Source organism: Mastomys coucha, unplaced genomic scaffold (genome assembly GCF_008632895.1).
Source record: "Mastomys coucha isolate ucsf_1 unplaced genomic scaffold, UCSF_Mcou_1 pScaffold21, whole genome shotgun sequence".
In the NCBI taxonomy this organism is placed as follows: Eukaryota; Metazoa; Chordata; class Mammalia; order Rodentia; family Muridae; genus Mastomys; species Mastomys coucha.
The window spans coordinates 115,362,828-115,380,460 of record NW_022196904.1 but is presented as its reverse complement, the minus strand read 5'-3'; the positions used below and the strand labels follow the sequence as shown (position 1 = coordinate 115,380,460).

Here is a 17,633-nt window from a genome sequence, read left to right as displayed (position 1 = left end):
GTTTCTCTGTGTAGCCCTGGCTGACCTGGAACTAATTCTGTGGACCAGGCTGGCTTCGAACTCAGAAATCCGCCTGCCCTCTGCCTCCCAAATGCTGGGATTAAAGGCATGTGTCACCACTGCCCAGCCTTTTTTAACTCTTTATGTGTGTGTGTCTCGCCTGATGGTCAACTTTGGGAAGTTGATTTTCTCCTTGACTCAAGGGTCCTGGAGATTGAACTTGGATCATCTGGGGATGGTGTGACATCAGCAAGGAGGAGGGTGGATTTTGTTTCATGCTGGTCGCTGGTCTTGTATACTCCCTTTTTTGTGGCAGTGCTCACTCCACTGAGCCTGTAGCAAGCCTGGTCCTCAACAGGAAGCCAGAAGTTTTGCTTGCAGGTGATAGCAGTAAAGCTCTGAGTGAAGCTGACTCGGGACTCCCATGCTGTCCCTGGACACACTCACCTTTATTTCAGCTTTCCCTTCCCCCATGTTGACTTTATCCTCTTACCTCTAGGAGGCCCAAGTTTAGGGGTCTGAGGTACCCAAGTTGCTCACCTTTCAGCTGAGCAACTTGGGTACCTCAGACCCCTAAACTATAGTCATGAGATGATATCTTATTGGATGATCGTGGGTCACATGCCTATTAAATAATCAGTTACTGAGGGCTGGAGATTAACAGTCCTTTTGGTTAGGTCTTAGATCTAATTTGAACCGTGCGAAGTGAGAACTTGGGTGGGGTTCCCCAAAACAATCAGGGTCCTGTCACCCACCAAAAAAGAAGCAGTGTTAGGCTTATAAAGTCAGGGTATTCCCAGTAACAAACATTCTGAAGCCCTTAGCCCATGTGTCTGGTTTTATTTTGTTGGTTTTTGTTTTTGTTTTTTGTTTATTTTGTTTTGTTTTTCAAGACAGGGTTTCTCTGTGTAGCCCTGGCTGTCCTGGAACTCACTCTGTAGACCAGGCTGGCCTCAAACTCAGAAATCTACCTGTCTCTGCCTCCCAAGTGCTGGGATTAATGGCATGTGCCACCACTGCCCGGCCCCTGAATTTATGGGTGCTTAAGCCCTTGGGAGCTAAGTTGTCCATACCCCTTGATCTCCAAAGCACCAGAGGGTCAGTATACCCCTGCCCATGTCCCAAAGCTTGCACTTTTCCCAGGTGACACCAGGTTTGGGGGTGCTGGCCGTCCTGCTGCTGTTCCTGGTGGTACAAGAGCCCCCAAGAGGAGCTGTGGAGCGCCACTCAGGTTCACCACCCCTGAGCCCCACCTCTTGGTGGGCAGATCTGAAGGCACTGGCACGAAAGTGAGTTTACCCCTTTCTTCCACCTCTGAGGCCTCAGCCGGGGCTGGAGCCTTAATCAGGCCAAATGTTCTGTGCTGCTAAGGAGGCCATGTATTTAGGGCCAGAGATGCAGGCACCGTGCTTGTTTGTGGCATCCAATGTCTGACTTCCTCCCAATGTTTGCAGTCCTAGTTTTGTCCTGTCTTCCCTCGGCTTCACTGCTGTGGCCTTTGTCACGGGCTCCCTGGCTCTCTGGGCCCCAGCGTTCCTGCTGCGCTCCCGTGTTGTTCTGGGAGAGACTCCACCCTGTCTCCCTGGAGACTCATGCTCTTCCTCTGACAGGTACTTGTCAGGGGCTGGGTGGGCGACTGTATATAGGGGGCTCGTGAAGGGAATTCACACTCAGGGCAGGAGAGTATAAACTGACTCTACCAGCTACCTCCACTCTTGGAGTCTAAAAGAACCATGTGATGAGAGGACCACATGGGCCCTGGGGTTCTGTGCTGCATGGATTTGGGTTTGAGGGCAGTTGGGATGGACTGTCTTCTCTGGGGCAGAAGGCCTTGCAGAAGGAATAGCTCCCATGCCCCTATCCCATCCCTAGTCTCATCTTTGGACTCATCACCTGCCTGACTGGAGTCCTGGGTGTGGGCCTGGGAGTGGAGATCAGCCACCGCCTACGCCGCTTCAACCCTCGGGCTGACCCACTGGTCTGTGCAGCCGGCCTCCTGGGTTCTGCGCCTTTCCTCTTCCTGGCCCTGGCCTGTGCTCGAGGTAGCATCGTGGCCACCTATGTGAGTGGGGTACTGGAGTCTGGTGGGTATCTTTGCATTGGGGAAGGAGGGTGACGTGGCCTTCCTGGGCACCGCCATGTCTATTTGGGGATGACCACCAGCAGCCAACTCCATGTGTAGGGACAGCCAGCAGAGTGGTTGAGAGCAGACTGGAGGTGGAGTGCCTCCTTTCAAATCTCAGCTCTGGGCCTTCCCAGCTGGCTGACACTGGCCAATGAGCATGACCTCGCTGTTTCCTTGGGCGGAAAGTGGTAACTGAGGCTGGCAGCTGCCTCATGGGGTGCGATGGGGACTGAGTTAATGTGTAAGCCTGGTTCGTGTGATTCTCTTCTTCCACTTCTGCCACCCAGATTTTTATCTTTATCGGGGAGACCCTGTTGTCCATGAACTGGGCCATTGTGGCTGACATCCTGTTGGTGAGTAGCTGGGCAGACACAGATTAGCCCAGAGGCTGATGGGAGCAGGGACGGGGTCAGGAGGTAACGTTTAATCTGGAATCTGGCCTTTCCCCTTCAAACATCAGCCTGACGTGTACTTGAGTCCAGCCACAGAGAGACTGCTGGGCATGGACCTACAGTGGGCTTTGGTCTTGGTTTCTCTGGGAACTTACTGAATTCTTCCCCGCCCCCATCCCTCCAGTATGTGGTGATCCCAACCCGACGGTCTACGGCTGAGGCCTTCCAGATAGTGCTGTCCCACTTGCTAGGCGATGCGGGGAGCCCTTACCTCATTGGTCTAGTAAGTGCTATACTGGGCTGGGATGGGATGGTTTGGGAGACCTGGTAGTCCCTCCAGCTGGTGGCTGGTGGCATGAGCCTGGGCGGATGGGATATTCTGGCCCAGTTTAGGCAATAGATGCCTATGGCGCATCTATCTCCCCTTAGGTCTGGATGAGAAGGAAGCTGTAGGAAGATTTTTCCCATTAGGCTGTGGCCCAAACATTCCCCTTCCCAGCCTCTGTTCCTTTTCTTGGTCAGTGCTCCACACCCCCAGGTCTCTGACTCTCCTCTCCTTACAGATCTCTGACCGCCTCCGAAGGAGCTGGCCCCCTTCCTTCCTGTCCGAGTTCCGGGCTCTGCAGTTCTCGCTCATGCTCTGTGCTTTCGTTGGGGCACTGGGTGGCGCGGCCTTCCTGGGCACTGCCATGTTCATTGAGGATGACCGCCGGCGAGCTCAACTGCACATGCAAGGTCAGTGAGGGCCACTGTCGTCCACCTTCACAGTACTGCCTGCCTGCCTGCCTGTCTGTCTGTCGTCCTCCACATATGCACTCTGCAGTTCTCTCCATCCACTCAGACTATCCCATCCATCCATGGCCACTAGCCAGGGGCAAGAGTCCCAGCTTCCCAGGCTCATCTAGCTCACTCAGCTTTGGGTCTATCTGAAAGTGGGTTGGGCTTTCTGTTTGTATGCAGTTCCGAGGGCTCTCAATGCTGTCAGGCAGCACCACTCTGCCTGGCAGCACCACTCTGCCTGTTCGTCCTTTCTCCCCTTGCTGGCTCTTATCTTACTGGCCTGGCCTCTGACCCCTTTCTTGCAGGTCTGTTGCATGAGACCGAGGCCTCAGATGACCGGATTGTGGTACCTCAGCGAGGCCGTTCTACCCGAGTCCCTGTGTCCAGCGTGCTCATCTGAGGAACTGTTGCTCACCCAGCCACAGATGTGTCACAGCTGGTCCTGGGCCCACCCTAGACGGTTCTCAGGCAGAAGCCCACACCAGGCCCAGGTCCAAGAAGGAAGCCCTGGGATATATCCCAGCTCCCAGACACTACATGGGCAGCCCAGGGAAGAAGAGATGGGGGTCCAGAAATGGGGGGATGTCCTCTCTACTAGGGCAGCCCAGGGGGTTCGGTGCTATTTGTAATGGAATAAAATTTGTAATCAGACACCCAACCGACTGTTTGTCTCTCTGTGGGTGCCACTGGCCTCAGGGAATATCTGTAGCCTCAGAACTTAGCAGGGGCTGTCAGGTCACTCCATGGGTAAGTCCCTGTCTTCTGAGCTTGGTAATCTAGAAGAAGGGCTGCTCTTTTCTGAGTGAGCTGGCTCGGTGTGACCGTGACTCACCGTGGTCCCCTGGAAGTCGCTCTCCTAGTAAGTGAGCCTGGGAGCTGGGGGCAGTGGTGCCTGCCCTCAATCCACACAGGCCCTGGCAGAGCCTCCTTGCAGGTCTCCCACCCCGGGATAGGGCTGCTACAGCTGGCCTGGTTGGCACGTGTCTCCTTTCCTAGTGGAAGGGTTGCCTCATCCTGCAGCCTCAGACCCTTCCTCCACACGGTCCCTCTGCCTCCTCCCCCTTCCCACAACTGGGTGGGGGTGAGTGGGTAGGGGGCAGGCTCAGCCGGCTGAGAAGCCTGATGATTTCCTGCCCTCACCACAGCTTCCTGTCGCACGCGGTGGTGAGGAGAGACAGGCGGGGAGCAAGAGAGGGGCAGGTACAGCTGGGCACGGGGATTGTGCAGCTGGTAGCTGGGGCACAGGCCCCAGCTCTGGCTCTGGGACTAGCACCTTTCCAGAGCCAACGCTGATTTCAACTCAGTCCAGCAAGACAGTGGAGCCATCAAGCCCCGAAAGGGCGCAGCTGCCTTCTGCTGGATCCCAGGCTGGGGCCCCGCTTGGTTCCATACCCCTGCTGCCACTCTGCCTCCAAGGGCTATAGTGCAGCAGGGCCTGGGGCAGGTACTCTGCAGATGGAAGCAGACGCCCTGAGCCCGGTGGGGCTGGGCCTCCTGCTACTGCCCTTCTTGGTCACACTCCTGGCTGCCCTGTGCGTGCGCTGCCGTGAGTTACCAAGTAAGTGGGAAGCTTTGTGGAACTGGATGCTGGGCGCTCCCTTGGATCCTCATACCCTCCCCAGCCCCTGCACTCTCTAACTGTCCCTACCCAGCCCTGGTCGGGGGTGTCCCTGGTGCACACCGATCCTGACTCGTTGACCGTCTTTCTTCCAGCCTCCTATGACAGTGCTTCCACAGAGAGGTGAGTGGCAAGCCCATGTCCCTGTGTGTCTTCCCTTTGTTCCAATCAAGGGCTTGGGGCTGGGGCCGTCTTGGCCCTGTACCCAAGTTGTCTCTTTCCTGCCAGTTTGTACCCAGGGAGCATCCTCATCAAACCACCTCGTGAGTTCAGTGTCCTGGGTTCTTGAGAGTATGCCTTTGTCCTTGTTCACCCCTAGCTGTCTGAAGGGCTATCACCTGGCTTGGGATAGGGGGAAGTGGGAGTCCCCCTCCCCCCACCGTGTCTGTCTAGGGTATGGTTTTTAGGGGTACATTTGTCCTTAGAGGCCTCGATGAGGGTGGGGGCATGTCTGGAGTCATCTCCTCAAGCTTCATTCTGTGTCCTCAGAAATAACCGTCCCCCGAACACCTGCTACTTCCTACCCTCCTGTCACTTCCTTCCCACCCCTGAGGCAGCCGGACCTGCTCCCCATTCCGTGAGTATCCCCTAACTCCCTTCCTTGGATCTACTGTGCCTCCCCACCTTCCAGGATAGGGGAGGCGCTTTTTCCTGGATGTAACCCCTCTTGCTCCCAGAATCCTACCCAGACATAACCTCTGACCGTTGGCTTCCAGGAGATCCCCACAACCCCTTGGGGGTTCCCATCGGATGCCATCTTCCCGGCAGAATTCAGACGATGGTAAGGGTGTAGAGCACAGGAGGGCTTTGGGTAAGATGTACAACCTGAGCTGATTTGCTCTTCCTCTCCCTCTCTCTTTGAAGCCAACAGTGTGGCGAGCTACGAGAACCAGGGTGGGTCTGGGGTCTGGGGTAGTGGGTGGGGCGGGGAGGCTGGACCTGTCCGGGTCATGTTGACTCCTCTTTCTCACAGAGCCAGCCTGTAAGAATGTGGATGAAGATGAGGATGAGGACGACTATCCCGAGGGCTACCTGTAAGTGGGGAGGTGGGAGGTAGCCGTGGAAGATGGGTGCTCTTTATCAACGCTTCCTTCCTTCCTTCCAGAGTGGTGCTGCCTGACAGTAGTCCTGCCGCCGGTCCTGTTGTCTCCTCTGCTCCTGTGCCCAGCAACCCTGACCTTGGAGACAGTGCCTTCTCTAGTGAGTCAGGCTTTCTATTTACCTCCTTCCGCCATGTGCTGCCAGCTACTCCCCTCTTCCCTCTCATCTCTGTAAAGATTGCCGCCCTTCCATTTCCTCCTCTAGATGCTGGGCTTCCTGCTCTTCACTTCCGACTGTCTTATTTTTCCTTTCACCTTTGCTCCCTCTTCTCTGTTGTCTAAGAAATTTCCTGCCGGGCAGTGGTGGCGCATGCCTTTAGTCCTAGCACTTGGGAGGCAGAGGCAGGCAGATTTCTTGAGTTCGAGGCCAGCCTGGACTACAAAGTTCCAGGACAGCCAGAGCTACACAGAGAAACCCTGTTTCGAAAACAAAACAAACAAACAAACAAACAAAAAACAAAAACAAAAAAGAAATTTCTTGACTCTTCTTGAACCCTTCCATTGAAATTTCATTTCTCAGCTGGATGTGAGGGCGCGTGCCTGTGCTCCCAGCCTCAGGAGGCTATGGCGGGAAGATTGAGTTTGAGGCTAGCCTGGGCTACATAGTGACACCTTCTCTTCAAAAATCCAAAAAAGTACTATGATAAACAAAATAAATAAATAAATAAAAAGAGTTCATTTCTCTTATCTGATAATCCTCCCCTACCTTTCTGGCGTCTCAGTTCTTTTTGTATAGTACACTGTTCTTGTTTCTTGGAAGCAACATCATCCAATGTACCTGTAAGAACTTTGATTACAGATTGTTTCTCTCTGTGTATCTTTCTCTGACTCGGTCTGCCTCTGGCTCTGTCCATCTCTCCGTCTGTCTGTCTCTCTGCATCTTTGTCTCTCTCTCTCACACATTCTCTCTCTCACTGATTTCTTCTGCTTATCACATGGCCTTTGTTTCTCTTGGGTTGCTTTTCTCTGCTTTGGTTTTTCTCCTTCCTTGAACTTCTCTCAAGGTCTGGTGATCTTCAGTTTTCTACCCTCTTATTTCTGTATAGCATGAGTATCCCTTACCTAAAACACTTTGATACAGATTTGGGAATATTTATAAATATATAACAAATTCTCTTGAGAGCCGGGCAGTGGTAGAGCACATCTTTAATCCCAGTACTTGGGAGGCAGAGGCAGGCAGATTACTGAGTTCGAGGCCAGCCTGGTCTACAGAGTGAGTTCCAGGACAATCAGGGCTATACAGAGAAACCCTGTCTCGAAAAACTAAAATAAATAAATAAATTCTCTTGGGGATGAAACTCAAGATTAAACATGGAATTAATTCATTTATGTTTTATAAATACCATATATATAATATGTACACAGTCTGAAAGTAGGTTTTTGTTTTGTCTTGGTTTTATTGACAAAGGGCCTCATTGTATAGTCCTGGCTGTCCTGGAACTTGATATCTAGACCAGGTAGACTCAAACTCAAATTAAAGGTGTAGGTTACCGTGCTCAGTCTTGAGGGTAGTTTTATGCAAATTTTAATTAATTTTTCACATGAAATCGAAGTTTCATGGATTTTCCATTTGTGGTACCGCACCAGTACTTAAACTGTTTTGGATTTTGGAATATGCTGAATTTTGAAGTTTCAATTCAGGAACACCCAACCTTCTATATTTACCCTAGACTGTTATGTCTGTACTCTGGCTCTGTTTTTTAGTTTGAGACAGAATCTCACTGTGTAGCCCTGGCTACCCTGAAACTCACTTTGTAGACTAGTCTGGCCTTTAACTCAAGAGTTCCAACTGCCTCTGGCTTCTGAGTTCTGGGATTATATGGGATTATAGGCATACTCCCTCTTGTTTCATTTGGTTTTTGTTTATTTATCTTTTTTTTTTAGGTCCCCCTCCCAATCCAATACAGGGTTTCTCTGTGTAGCCTTGGCTGTCCTGGAACTCACTCTGTAGACCAGGCTGTCCTTGAACTCAGATCCGCCTGCCTCTGCCTCCTGAGTGCTGGGATTAAAGGCGTGTGCCACCACTACCTGGCTCTCTTGCTCCATTTGTAATCCAGATTTCTAACTTGTCATTTCTCTCCTGAACCCCAGACCGTTTGAGTGATCCCTTCCATCTGTCCATCTGCTCTCTCGCTCCTCATTTCCTGGTCTGCTGGCTTATGCTAGGGGTTTAGTGAAACAATTCAGCAAACTTGTAATGGTAAAAGGGTCATTGCAAGGGACAAAGTGACTCCTTTTAAGTTCAGTGAGAGACTCTGTCTCAAAGAACTATGGTGGAGTGGATAAAGCCTCCATGTGCTCCTGAGTGTGCATCTGTATCACACACACAGGGGTACTAAAAGAACTGTTGTTAACTGAGGACCTACTCTGTGCCTTGTAGTGTGTACAGCTCATTAGACCTCACAGTTCGTGGGTGCTCTGCTGACTGTACCCTCTTCCTCTCCTGCCTTCATGTCTCTCTGAACTATGCTAGAGTTTATTCATTTAAATTGATACAGTCTTGCTGTTGTCTGTCCTGAGCTCAATTTTAGCGCCTGCCTCCATCTTCTGAGACTACAGCCTGGCTCCAGGTTACTAGTAATAGGAACATGGTAGCACATAGAGGGCTCTGTCTTACAATTTACTGTTTAGTCTTTGCTATAGTCCTTCCAGGCAGGTCCTATTATGGACCACATTCTACCGATGAGGACACTGGGGCAGAGAGCATTTAGGTAACTTTTCTGAGGTTAGATAGTTGCTTGCTGGGGCTGGGGTTTGAGCCAGTGTATTTGACTCCAAAGCTCAGCTTGTCCACATGCTCATACAGAAACCAGGCAGCCATGAAACCAGAAAGCAAAAAGGCGTGTAGCATTGTGAGTGACCTTTGTGGGCCTGTGAAGGTGCAGTAAGGGCGAGGGCTGGTGAAGATAGGTCTGAGAAGAGGGGATGCCAACTGGACCAAGTGTGCCACCTCTTCACATATCACCAAGCTCTCTGCACTCTGAGCTCCTTTGATCCCTGCTCCCCAGCCTCACTGCCTGAGTCCTGTACTGTCTCTGTTCCATTCCCCAAGGCACTGGTCCATTGGATCTGGCCTTTACCCAGGCTTCTCCCTCTTGCTTTTCCTGAATATTCTCTATATTGTGAGACTTCTTTGGGGGGGATGTTGTGTTTGGAGACCCGGATGTGTATGTTGGGGGTGTCTCTGGGGAACAGTGCCTGGCTGAGTATCTTCTGGTAACTGTACTGCAATGACTGTCCTACAGTGGAGTCGTGTGAAGATTACGTGAATGTCCCCGAGAGTGAGGAGAGTGCGGAGGCATCTCTGGGTAGGTGACTCTGCACTCCGTGCACAGCCCACAGCCTCTCCTCACCCTCTGCAAGGCCTGCCCTTCACATCACTGTCCCTGCTGATCTGTCCCCACAGATGGGAGCCAGGAGTATGTGAATGTGTCCCAGGAGCAGCAGCCAGTGACCAGGGCTGAGCTGGGTGAGTACCAAGGTATAAGGGGGCAGAAGCTGGTGAGCAGCCTTGAGCAGAGAACCTGCAGGCTGAATGCCAGTCTCCCTCTGCCTTTCCCTCTCAGCTTCTGTCAACTCCCAGGAGGTAGAAGATGAAGGAGAAGAGGAGGGGCTGGACGGAGAGGAAGCTCCTGACTATGAGAATCTGCAGGAACTTAACTGAAAGCCTGGTAAGTGGTCTCTGTCCCCGCCCCTGCCTTGGGCTCTCTCTCCAGGATCCCCTTCCTGCCCATCCCCAATGGTTAGGCATATCCTTTGTAGCTCTGGATACCTGAGTGGCTTCATAAGTCCATGACTGTCCTCCCTGTCTCCCCTGCCCCGCTGTGTTTCAGCTGCAGCTGTCTGTCCTGGAACTGGACTTGCTGGGGGTGTCGCTAAGGGAGTCCCATTTGACCTCTGCCTTGCTTACAGCCTGAGAATCTCCCCTAACTTATTGTCACTTTGGGGTCCAGTTTGTGTCCCCAGTATTCTGTACCTTCTGAGGAAGCCCGAGAATGAATCTAGTTCCAGCCAGACTATGTCATGGAATAAAGGCCATGTGGCGTAAAGTCTTCCTTTTGTTTTGTTGTTTGTTTGTTTAACTGGGGCAGGGTCTTGCTGTGTTGATCATGCTGGCCTTGAACCTGTGGGTGATCATACCTTCTCCCTCGTGCTGGGATTACAGGTTCGTAACATAATGCATGGCTGTCAGTAGCACTATAGGTTTTGGGGTCTGAGAAAGCTGGAAGATAGTAACCATGGGTTGAGTACTACCTTTTTCTTTGTAGGATGTTTGTTGAATGTATGTACGGGGCACCTCTGGTTGGGGAGTGAGTGTCCACCTTGATAACTCCTGTTCCCTATACTTTCGAAACAAAGAACTGGCCTTGATGACCTCAGTAGGTCTCTTGGTTCTTACCTTTTGTGTGATTCTCAGTGAAATAACTAACGTGGTCAGATGTGGTGATGTACCGGTTAATCTCAGCTGCTCCAGGGGTTGATGTAGGAGGACTCCTGGAGCCTAGGAGTTCAAAGCCTGAAACACACAGTGAAAACCTATCTTACCCCCTACCAAAGTTGCTAAGGCAACTGTAGTTGGGGTGCAGCCATCAAGCTTTAGTTGCTATGGTAACATGCCTGCAGGTCTTACTGCTGGATCAGTCTACCAGTCTACCAAGTGGGTAATGGCCTGATGAATGCTTGTCTACCTGGCCTGGCTCCCTCAACTGGGTTCTAGGAGTTTTCTCTTGGTCTCCTTCAGGATCTACTCCTGTCCCAGTAGGAGACCCCTTTTGATCTCAGCTGTAACTAGGCCAGAAGCTATAGTTCTGGAGTCATGGGGAAGGAGAAGGATGGCTTAGACATGGATGCTTTCGCTTTCCTGAATATACTCACTTATAAGCAAGATAAGCTCTACAATGTCTCGGTCATGTGGGTCAATAAATCAGTGCATCAGCAACTAGTTTGGGTTAAAGTGTGTGTTGTGTGACCAACTCTGCTCCAACGGATACACAAGAGTTAGTGGTTCTTTCTGGCTGCAGAAGTAGTCTAAGCACCAGGGTACCCACTGGATCCCAAGTTCTCATTTAGTCACTGTGGCTTCCCTGTTGACAGTTAGGACTAGCATCTGCCGGGGTTTTTTTTTTTTTAAAGATTTATTTATTCATGTATGTGAGTACACTGTTGCTGTCTTCAGGCACACCAGAAAAGGACATCAGATCCCCATTACAGATGGTTGTGAGCCACCATGTGGTTGCTGGGAATTGAACTCAGGACCTCTGGAAGATCAGTCAGTGCTCTTAACCACTGAGCCATCTCTCCAGCCCCCTAGCATCTACATTTTGTAGGTAAGGGAACAGAGAAGTGAAGTAACTTGCTTGAACATGCACAGCCAGAAATTATCTGTGGTTAGATCTGGGCCTCCAGAGTCACTCTGATGCTTCTTGGTAGTGTCTTTGTTCTGTTTATTTTGCGAAATGCGATGGGGAAGCCCTTTAGATAGCCTGCTCCAACAGACTGAAGAGGGAGGGTCTGGGAAGTCTTGACACAATTGATGAGCTTAAGTCCTTTTATTTGGGATGTTGGGGCAGGAGGAATGGGAAGAGGAACCAACGGCAGCTTACTAGCAAGAGCAAACTTGCAGAAAAGCCTAGTCTAGCAACAAGTGGTAAAGCTGAAGCCAGGTAGGCCCTTTGCGATCGCTCGCTGAGTGGGACCTTTACCAACTCCATGGATGCTCAGGCACAAGCTGTGCAGGGTGGTGTTGCAGTGGCCACAGCAGGAAACAACAGAAGGACCCATTGCTTGTGAGTGGGTGGGATGCTGCCACTGGTGGGTGCCAACAGCAGAACGAGTGTCTGGCCCATCAGCAGGAAAGCCATTGCTGACAGAACGTGCATGCATTGGGATAGCCACGGGAGCCATGTGTAGGCAGTTAAAGATGTGGAACGGGTTGTGGGTCCCTTTGCCAGAAGTTCCGTGCTCACTTGAATTTGTTTGCTTAGACAAGGTTTTGAGTTCGAGGCCAGCCTGGTCTACAGAGTGAGTTCCAGGACAGCCAGGACTACACAGAGAAACCCTGTCTCGAAAAACCAAAATTTGTGCAGAAAAACCGAATTTGTGCAGAACTGCCTGCCTCAGCTTGGATTTTTTTTTTTAAATTTGGAATGTTTGGCTTTCTTGGGAATGGGATCCAAATGTAAACATGGAATTCTTGTGTTTCATATGCACATTGTACACAAAGCCCAGGGGGAAGGTTGGTTTTGTTTTGGTTTTTGGTTTTTTGAGACAGGGTTTCTCTGTGTAGCCCTGGCTGTCCTGGAACTCACTCTGTAGACCAGGCTGGCCTCGAACTCAGAAATCCGTCTGCCTCTGCCTCCCAAGTGCTGGGATTAAAGGCATACCTCATCATTGCATGGCTGGGGCATAGTGGTTCCTGTCTTTAACCCCAGCACTTGGGAGGCAGAGACAGGCAGATCTCTGTAAATTCAAGGCCAGCCTGGTCTAACATAGCAAATCCGAGGTCAGCTAGTGCTATGTGAGTGAGACCCTGTCTGAAAAACCAAACAAACAAACCAAATCACCAAATACAAAACAAGACCAAGGCCCAGAAAGGAATGGGTGGGCACATAGCATGTGGCTTGAGCAGCTATAGGAGAGCGTCACTGGTTGGTTTGTGACAATTGGATGAATTGCCTGAGATGCACCAGCCTTTAGGGGCAACATATACTAAAGCCCTGAGGTAGGCTCAAGGAACTAAAGAAATACCATGTTATGAGACTGGAGAAGGCATGGACTCCAGGGTGCGCACGCTGCTGGCTTCATTCTGAGACCATGGGCCGTCCCTGGAGGTTCCGGAGCCCAAGGATGTCCAGGACAAGTTTGCATTTTAGCAACTTTCTCCGAATTAGTTGTGAAGACAGTGAAGGGAGGCAGATGGCCTAGAGGTGGGAGTGCGTGAAGAGGCTGTGGGTGGACACTGTTCTCGGGCCTGTAAGGGTCCTGGGTGTTTGTGGAGCACACCCTGGGGTCGTATATCTTGCCTTCCAGTTTGCTACCAATCATGGATTTTTACGCTTGGTGCTTGGATCTGAATTCAGGGCCTCATGTTTACCGCAAGCAGTAAACAGCCATCTCCCCGACTCTCAGCTCTCTCTTCTCTACTGATCTTTCTTACACGGCTCTTCCTCGCGTGGGCGCGCGATGGGATGGTTCCAACATAGCGTCGGGGTTCCACGAAAAATATCCCAGCCTCTTCAGCAAAATCACTAAAGTTATTCTGATTGGGCTATATGGGGACACGTGACTCCCATGAGCCAATCACTGGCCGATGAGACTCCCTGGTGCAATTCCCGCTGGTCTTGCAGCGTGTTCTATAGTCTACTCAGAAAGCTAAGGCGCTGGATGTGAGAAGGCACCTGAGGAAAACCAGGCGCTCTCTTGTGTGATAGACTTACAGAACCACACCCGATGCACGCACAGGAGGCCCATTCTGTAGACAAGGAAACAGGTCCAGGACGGTAAATGATTTTCTTAGGCTCACACAGCTAATTCCAGAATTAACAGAAGAACAGTTTACTGCTAGGTAGAAGGAAGGGGGTCTGTGTACTGTTAGATGTTGGCGAAGAAGAAAACACGGCAAAGCAAAGTCTATAGTCAGCAAATTCTCCCTTTACATGGGAAGACACTGTCCCTGAGATGGCTCAACAGTACACAGGCCTGGCAGCTTCTGGGATCATCACGAGGGGATAGGCAGAAGAAGCGGGCAGCGAGGGCAGGTGAGGGAGGCGGGTTTCTGATAAGTCTAACGAAGCCTGGAGCCATCCTGGGAAGAGATCAGGCCTACGGGCCATGGCTCTCCAGCACCCTTCTTTGGTCTAGATGGGTTTCAGTGTATCTGCTGTTTGTAAATGAAAGTGTCCTGACTCACAAAGACAGGATGCCGTGGGAGCATAAGTTGTACACAGCAGGGACCCTGGCTTCAGGCACCTGCCCTGCGCCACGTGCAGCGCCCCACGCTTTATGTCTATTCTGTTCAGGTGGTCATCCTCGGATGGCTTTGCTATGCTACTGTTTGTCAAATGAGGAAACTGAGGCTCAGAGAGGACAGGTGGTCAGGCTCAGTCAGGCTTAGTCAGGATTGTGGTTCTCCTTCCAGGAGTAGTTCAGGGCCAGTCTTGCTTTGACTCTTCCTCCTCCCTCACCACACACTCCTGGTAGCTTGTGCTTTGGAGTGGCTCCCAGGACCCTCTGCCTCTGTGTTGTGCCAGGACCTCCCCCACAGGACTTCTCACTGGGGTTACTTCTTTAGGACACAGCCCTGTGAGTCCAGGACTTAGAGCATCAGTATCCTGGGGGTCTGGTGGGCCTTGAGGAAGAAGTTGGCGGTCCTCCCCCTGCCCTCTCACTGAGCCTCTAGCCAGCTCCTCCTCCCGCTTGCATACCTGTAGGTGCTAAGCATTTCTCACCCTCTCCCACTAGGCTCACAAGCTTAGTAATTTTCTCTCTGTTTCTGGGTCCCTGCATCACCCCACACCCCAAGTCCTCCTCTCTCCCTCTCCCACAGACCGCTTTCGGTTTTGTATCATTCTTAACATCTCCGCCTCTGCCTCTGTCTCCCTTTGTAAGTGTGTCACCTTTCTGACTCTTTTTTTTTTGTTGTTTTTGAGACAGTCTAATATAGCCCAGGCTAGTCCTTGACTTCGATATGTACTTGAGATGACCTTGAATTTGTTGTTAGTTTTTTTTGTTTTGTATTTTTTGAGACACGGTCTCACTATGTGTCCTTGACTGGCTTGACATACTCTATGTAGAGCAGGGTGACCTTGAACTCATAGAGATCTACCTGTCCCTGCCCCTAGTGCTGGTATTAAAGTCAACCATCACGACTGGTAAACCTGAACATTTGATCCTCCTGCTAGGGGTATTGTTGTTGTTGTTGTTGTTTTACCATACCTGTTTTCTCTTCTTTTTGTATGTTTTGTCTCTGTTTTTCCCTGTCTTTCTGTCTGTTTGCTTCAATCTTGGAAGCATTTTCTCTCTTGTGTTTGTCACTGCCCTCTTGGAATTGGTCATTCCATCTTCTTCCTCTGTCTTTGTCTCTGTCTCTCCCTCTGTGAGCCTCTCTCCCTCCCTCCCTCCCTCCCCTCCCCTCTCTCTCTGTCTCTCTCTCTCTCTGTCTCTCTCTCTCCTCCTCCTCTCCCTGCCCCTCCTTCCCCACATCCTGAGTTGTCTTTGGGGAACCGGAAATCTGGGGGATCAGAGAGATACCAGGAGGTTCAGCTGCTGCTGCCTGGAGATAAAGCCTGGGGTGCTTGGAGGGGGAGGGGCAGGATCCCAGCATCCTTTCACCCCTGTGCAAAGGCAGACAGGGCATCTCGCCACCAGCCTCCTCTGCAAACCTTTGTTCTTCTCTCTGTGGATGGGGCCCATGGAACCCACCTCCCTCACCAGTCTCCGTGTGTTAATGGCCAAACTGGGGCAGTTGAGGGTGGTAGGTGAGAACCTGTGGTGGATGATCTGACACCCAGGGTGTCGCGGGAGGTTAAACAGCCTGGACAGGCAGGGATCAGAGGAGAGGCTCCTGGGGTGAGGAGAGAGGTGGGCGCCCATCCTGCCCCTTTACCTCAGTCTCTCCTGTCTCACTGAGGAGAACTTATTTGGTGGTACTTTGTGACATGTCCCACTGCTTTCATTTTACAACCCTGTGAGGTCAGTACTCTTACTAACTCTATTTTGTAAGCGTGGAAACTGAGGTACAAAGAACTTGATTCACATAACCAGGGTGCCTCCTGACAGGACCCTCCTGATCCAATTAAACTGGTCTTTGCCCAAGTCTGGACTGTACTAGAAGCCTGTTCATTTTTGTTTTTATTGTTTTTGTTTGTTCTGACAGGATCATGCTGGGTGTGGCAGCACAGGTCTTTAACCCCAGCTCTTTGGAGACAGAGACAAGCCGATTCCAGTTGACCCCCAACCCTGAACTTTCCAGCCCAGGGGCTGGGCTGCCCTACCCCAGAGGCTCTTTTCTATACAATCCAGACATTTTGGCCTCTCGATCTCTCTGTCTTTTTTTCTCTTTTTCTCCTCACATTGTCTCCATGGAGACTGCTGGTCTTAATCCATGCGGCCAGTGAACTTGCCCGAGAGAGCAGTTTCCCAATAAACCTGCCTTTAATATAATCTAATCTTTTTTGAACTGGCTCATTTCCGGTGGAGAAATAACCTATCAGTATAGAGTGAGTGACCAAATGTCGCAGTAGCCTGGGAGACTATCCAAGTCCTTCCAAGTTCCTGCTGGAATCTGCAGAAACCACCCCGGGGTATTTAAAGCCTGAGAAGCAAGGGAGAGATGGCTGTGCATGGGGGGTCACGGGAGAAGAACAAGCAGCCAATTAGGAGGCAGGGGTGGTCACACTGACTAGTGGCTGCTGGTGCTAGCCCAGGCACTCCCAGCTCTGCCACACGGCCATGGGCATGGTGTGACTCCTGTCTCCCTCTGATCACCTGTACTAATTCTTTGAGTCAGACTAGATCCTAGATCCCACTCCCACTGTACTTGAGGGTCAGGGAGCACTATTGCCCCCACGGGGTGAGTGGGGCCCTATACACCAATGGGGATTCTCCCACATAAGCCACTCCCCCAGACTTCCCACCACTCTCCAGAAGTTGTTCTGCCCCACCCTCATTCTGGACTTCAACACACACAGTGTGCAGGGTGAGGGAAATCAGAGTGGACCAGGGTCTTTTAACTCTGGATCCAGAGGCTGTTAAAGCAAACGTGGAGCTTTGTGAGGCTTGTAGTGACAGGCCCAGTTTCTATCCAGAACCAAACAGCTGGTTGTTATAACTAATTTTCTTGCCATAGTAATATATTTGGACTTTACCCCAACCTGCCCCACACCCCACACCCTCATCCCTGGAATTCATAATCCTACCTGACTTCGTCATGGTAACTAATAGATGGCTTTTTATTGGGTCTGTGCCTGTGGGGTGCTGGCAATGCTTCCCTTGTTCCCTAAATCGCTTTTGCTGCCTCCCAGGTTCTGCCGGCTCAGACACATCTTTCTGCTTCTGGGCCTTTCCACTTGCTGCTCTTTCTGTCTGATGCTCTGGCCACCTTCTGTCCCATGGATCTGGGCTGAAATTCTCCTTTCATGAATCCTTCCTTCTCCCAGTGTATCCTGTTACAACCACGGGGCTTCATAATGGTAATCTTTTATTATTTTCAGTCTCAGTGATGGGCTTGGGGACCTTGACCTGCTAAGGACATGCTTTGTGCCTGAGCTCCACTCTCTGGCCCCTAACTGGGATGCAGTTGATCCCTTGATTCTGTCCCTTGCTGGACTGTGTACTGCTTGCTCTCCAGTGTCACTCCACTGGGGTCCACAGAAAGCTTGGAGCAGAGTTGGTGCTCAGCCAACAGTGCTGGAGAAATGCGCTCAAAAGAGCTTAGGCTGCTTCTGCTCCAATACAGCCTGAGTCGCATAGCACTTGCCTGGCATACCAGAACCCTGTGTTCAATCAGGCATCACTGGCAAAGCAAACGAACTGCTTTTGAAAACTAGCAGATTAGCCAGGCAGTGGTGGCGCACGCCTTTAGTCCCAGCACTTGGGAGGCAGAGGCAGGCAGATTTCTG

The 17,633-nt window shown here is 51.2% G+C and overlaps 2 protein-coding genes across 3 annotated transcripts in view; both read left to right on the top strand.

The window, feature by feature from the left end:
- Positions 1-3,955, top strand: part of Spns1 (sphingolipid transporter 1 (putative)) — an 8,420-nt gene extending 4,465 nt beyond the window's left edge. Inside the window, exons 6-12 of the mRNA XM_031388240.1 lie at positions 1,144-1,289; positions 1,455-1,610; positions 1,873-2,062; positions 2,413-2,478; positions 2,702-2,800; positions 3,081-3,252; positions 3,603-3,955. Of these exons, the coding sequence (XP_031244100.1) occupies positions 1,144-1,289; positions 1,455-1,610; positions 1,873-2,062; positions 2,413-2,478; positions 2,702-2,800; positions 3,081-3,252; positions 3,603-3,697 (924 nt within the window). The 3' untranslated portion in view covers positions 3,698-3,955. The remainder of the gene's footprint in view (positions 1-1,143; positions 1,290-1,454; positions 1,611-1,872; positions 2,063-2,412; positions 2,479-2,701; positions 2,801-3,080; positions 3,253-3,602) is intronic.
- A 485-nt stretch (positions 3,956-4,440) lies between these two features.
- Lat (linker for activation of T cells) lies at positions 4,441-10,067 on the top strand. Of its 2 annotated transcripts, XM_031384615.1 has the most exons (12): positions 4,441-4,855; positions 5,011-5,038; positions 5,144-5,178; positions 5,405-5,492; positions 5,632-5,696; positions 5,780-5,809; positions 5,889-5,949; positions 6,021-6,115; positions 9,261-9,323; positions 9,422-9,484; positions 9,582-9,686; positions 9,849-10,067. In XM_031384615.1, exons 1-11 carry the CDS (start codon positions 4,753-4,755, stop codon positions 9,677-9,679), a joined length of 729 nt encoding a protein of 242 aa, XP_031240475.1. In that variant the 5' UTR covers positions 4,441-4,752; the 3' UTR covers positions 9,680-9,686; positions 9,849-10,067. The 2 variants fall into 2 exon arrangements, with proteins under 2 accessions (XP_031240475.1, XP_031240476.1); XM_031384616.1 differs by lacking the exon at positions 5,780-5,809 and having other exon boundaries at positions 4,459-4,855.
- The last annotated feature ends 7,566 nt before the right edge of the window (positions 10,068-17,633 follow it).

Bases quoted from the DNA above. Each gene is read 5' to 3' on its own strand.
- Lat (XM_031384615.1), top strand. From the start codon at position 4,753: ATGGAAGCAGACGCCCTGAGCCCGGTGGGGCTGGGCCTCCTGCTACTG. The intron at 5,810-5,888 runs GTGGGTCTGGGG...TCTTTCTCACAG, and splicing joins GGCGAGCTACGAGAACCAGG to AGCCAGCCTGTAAGAATGTG. The intron at 6,116-9,260 runs GTGAGTCAGGCT...ACTGTCCTACAG, and splicing joins TGGAGACAGTGCCTTCTCTA to TGGAGTCGTGTGAAGATTAC.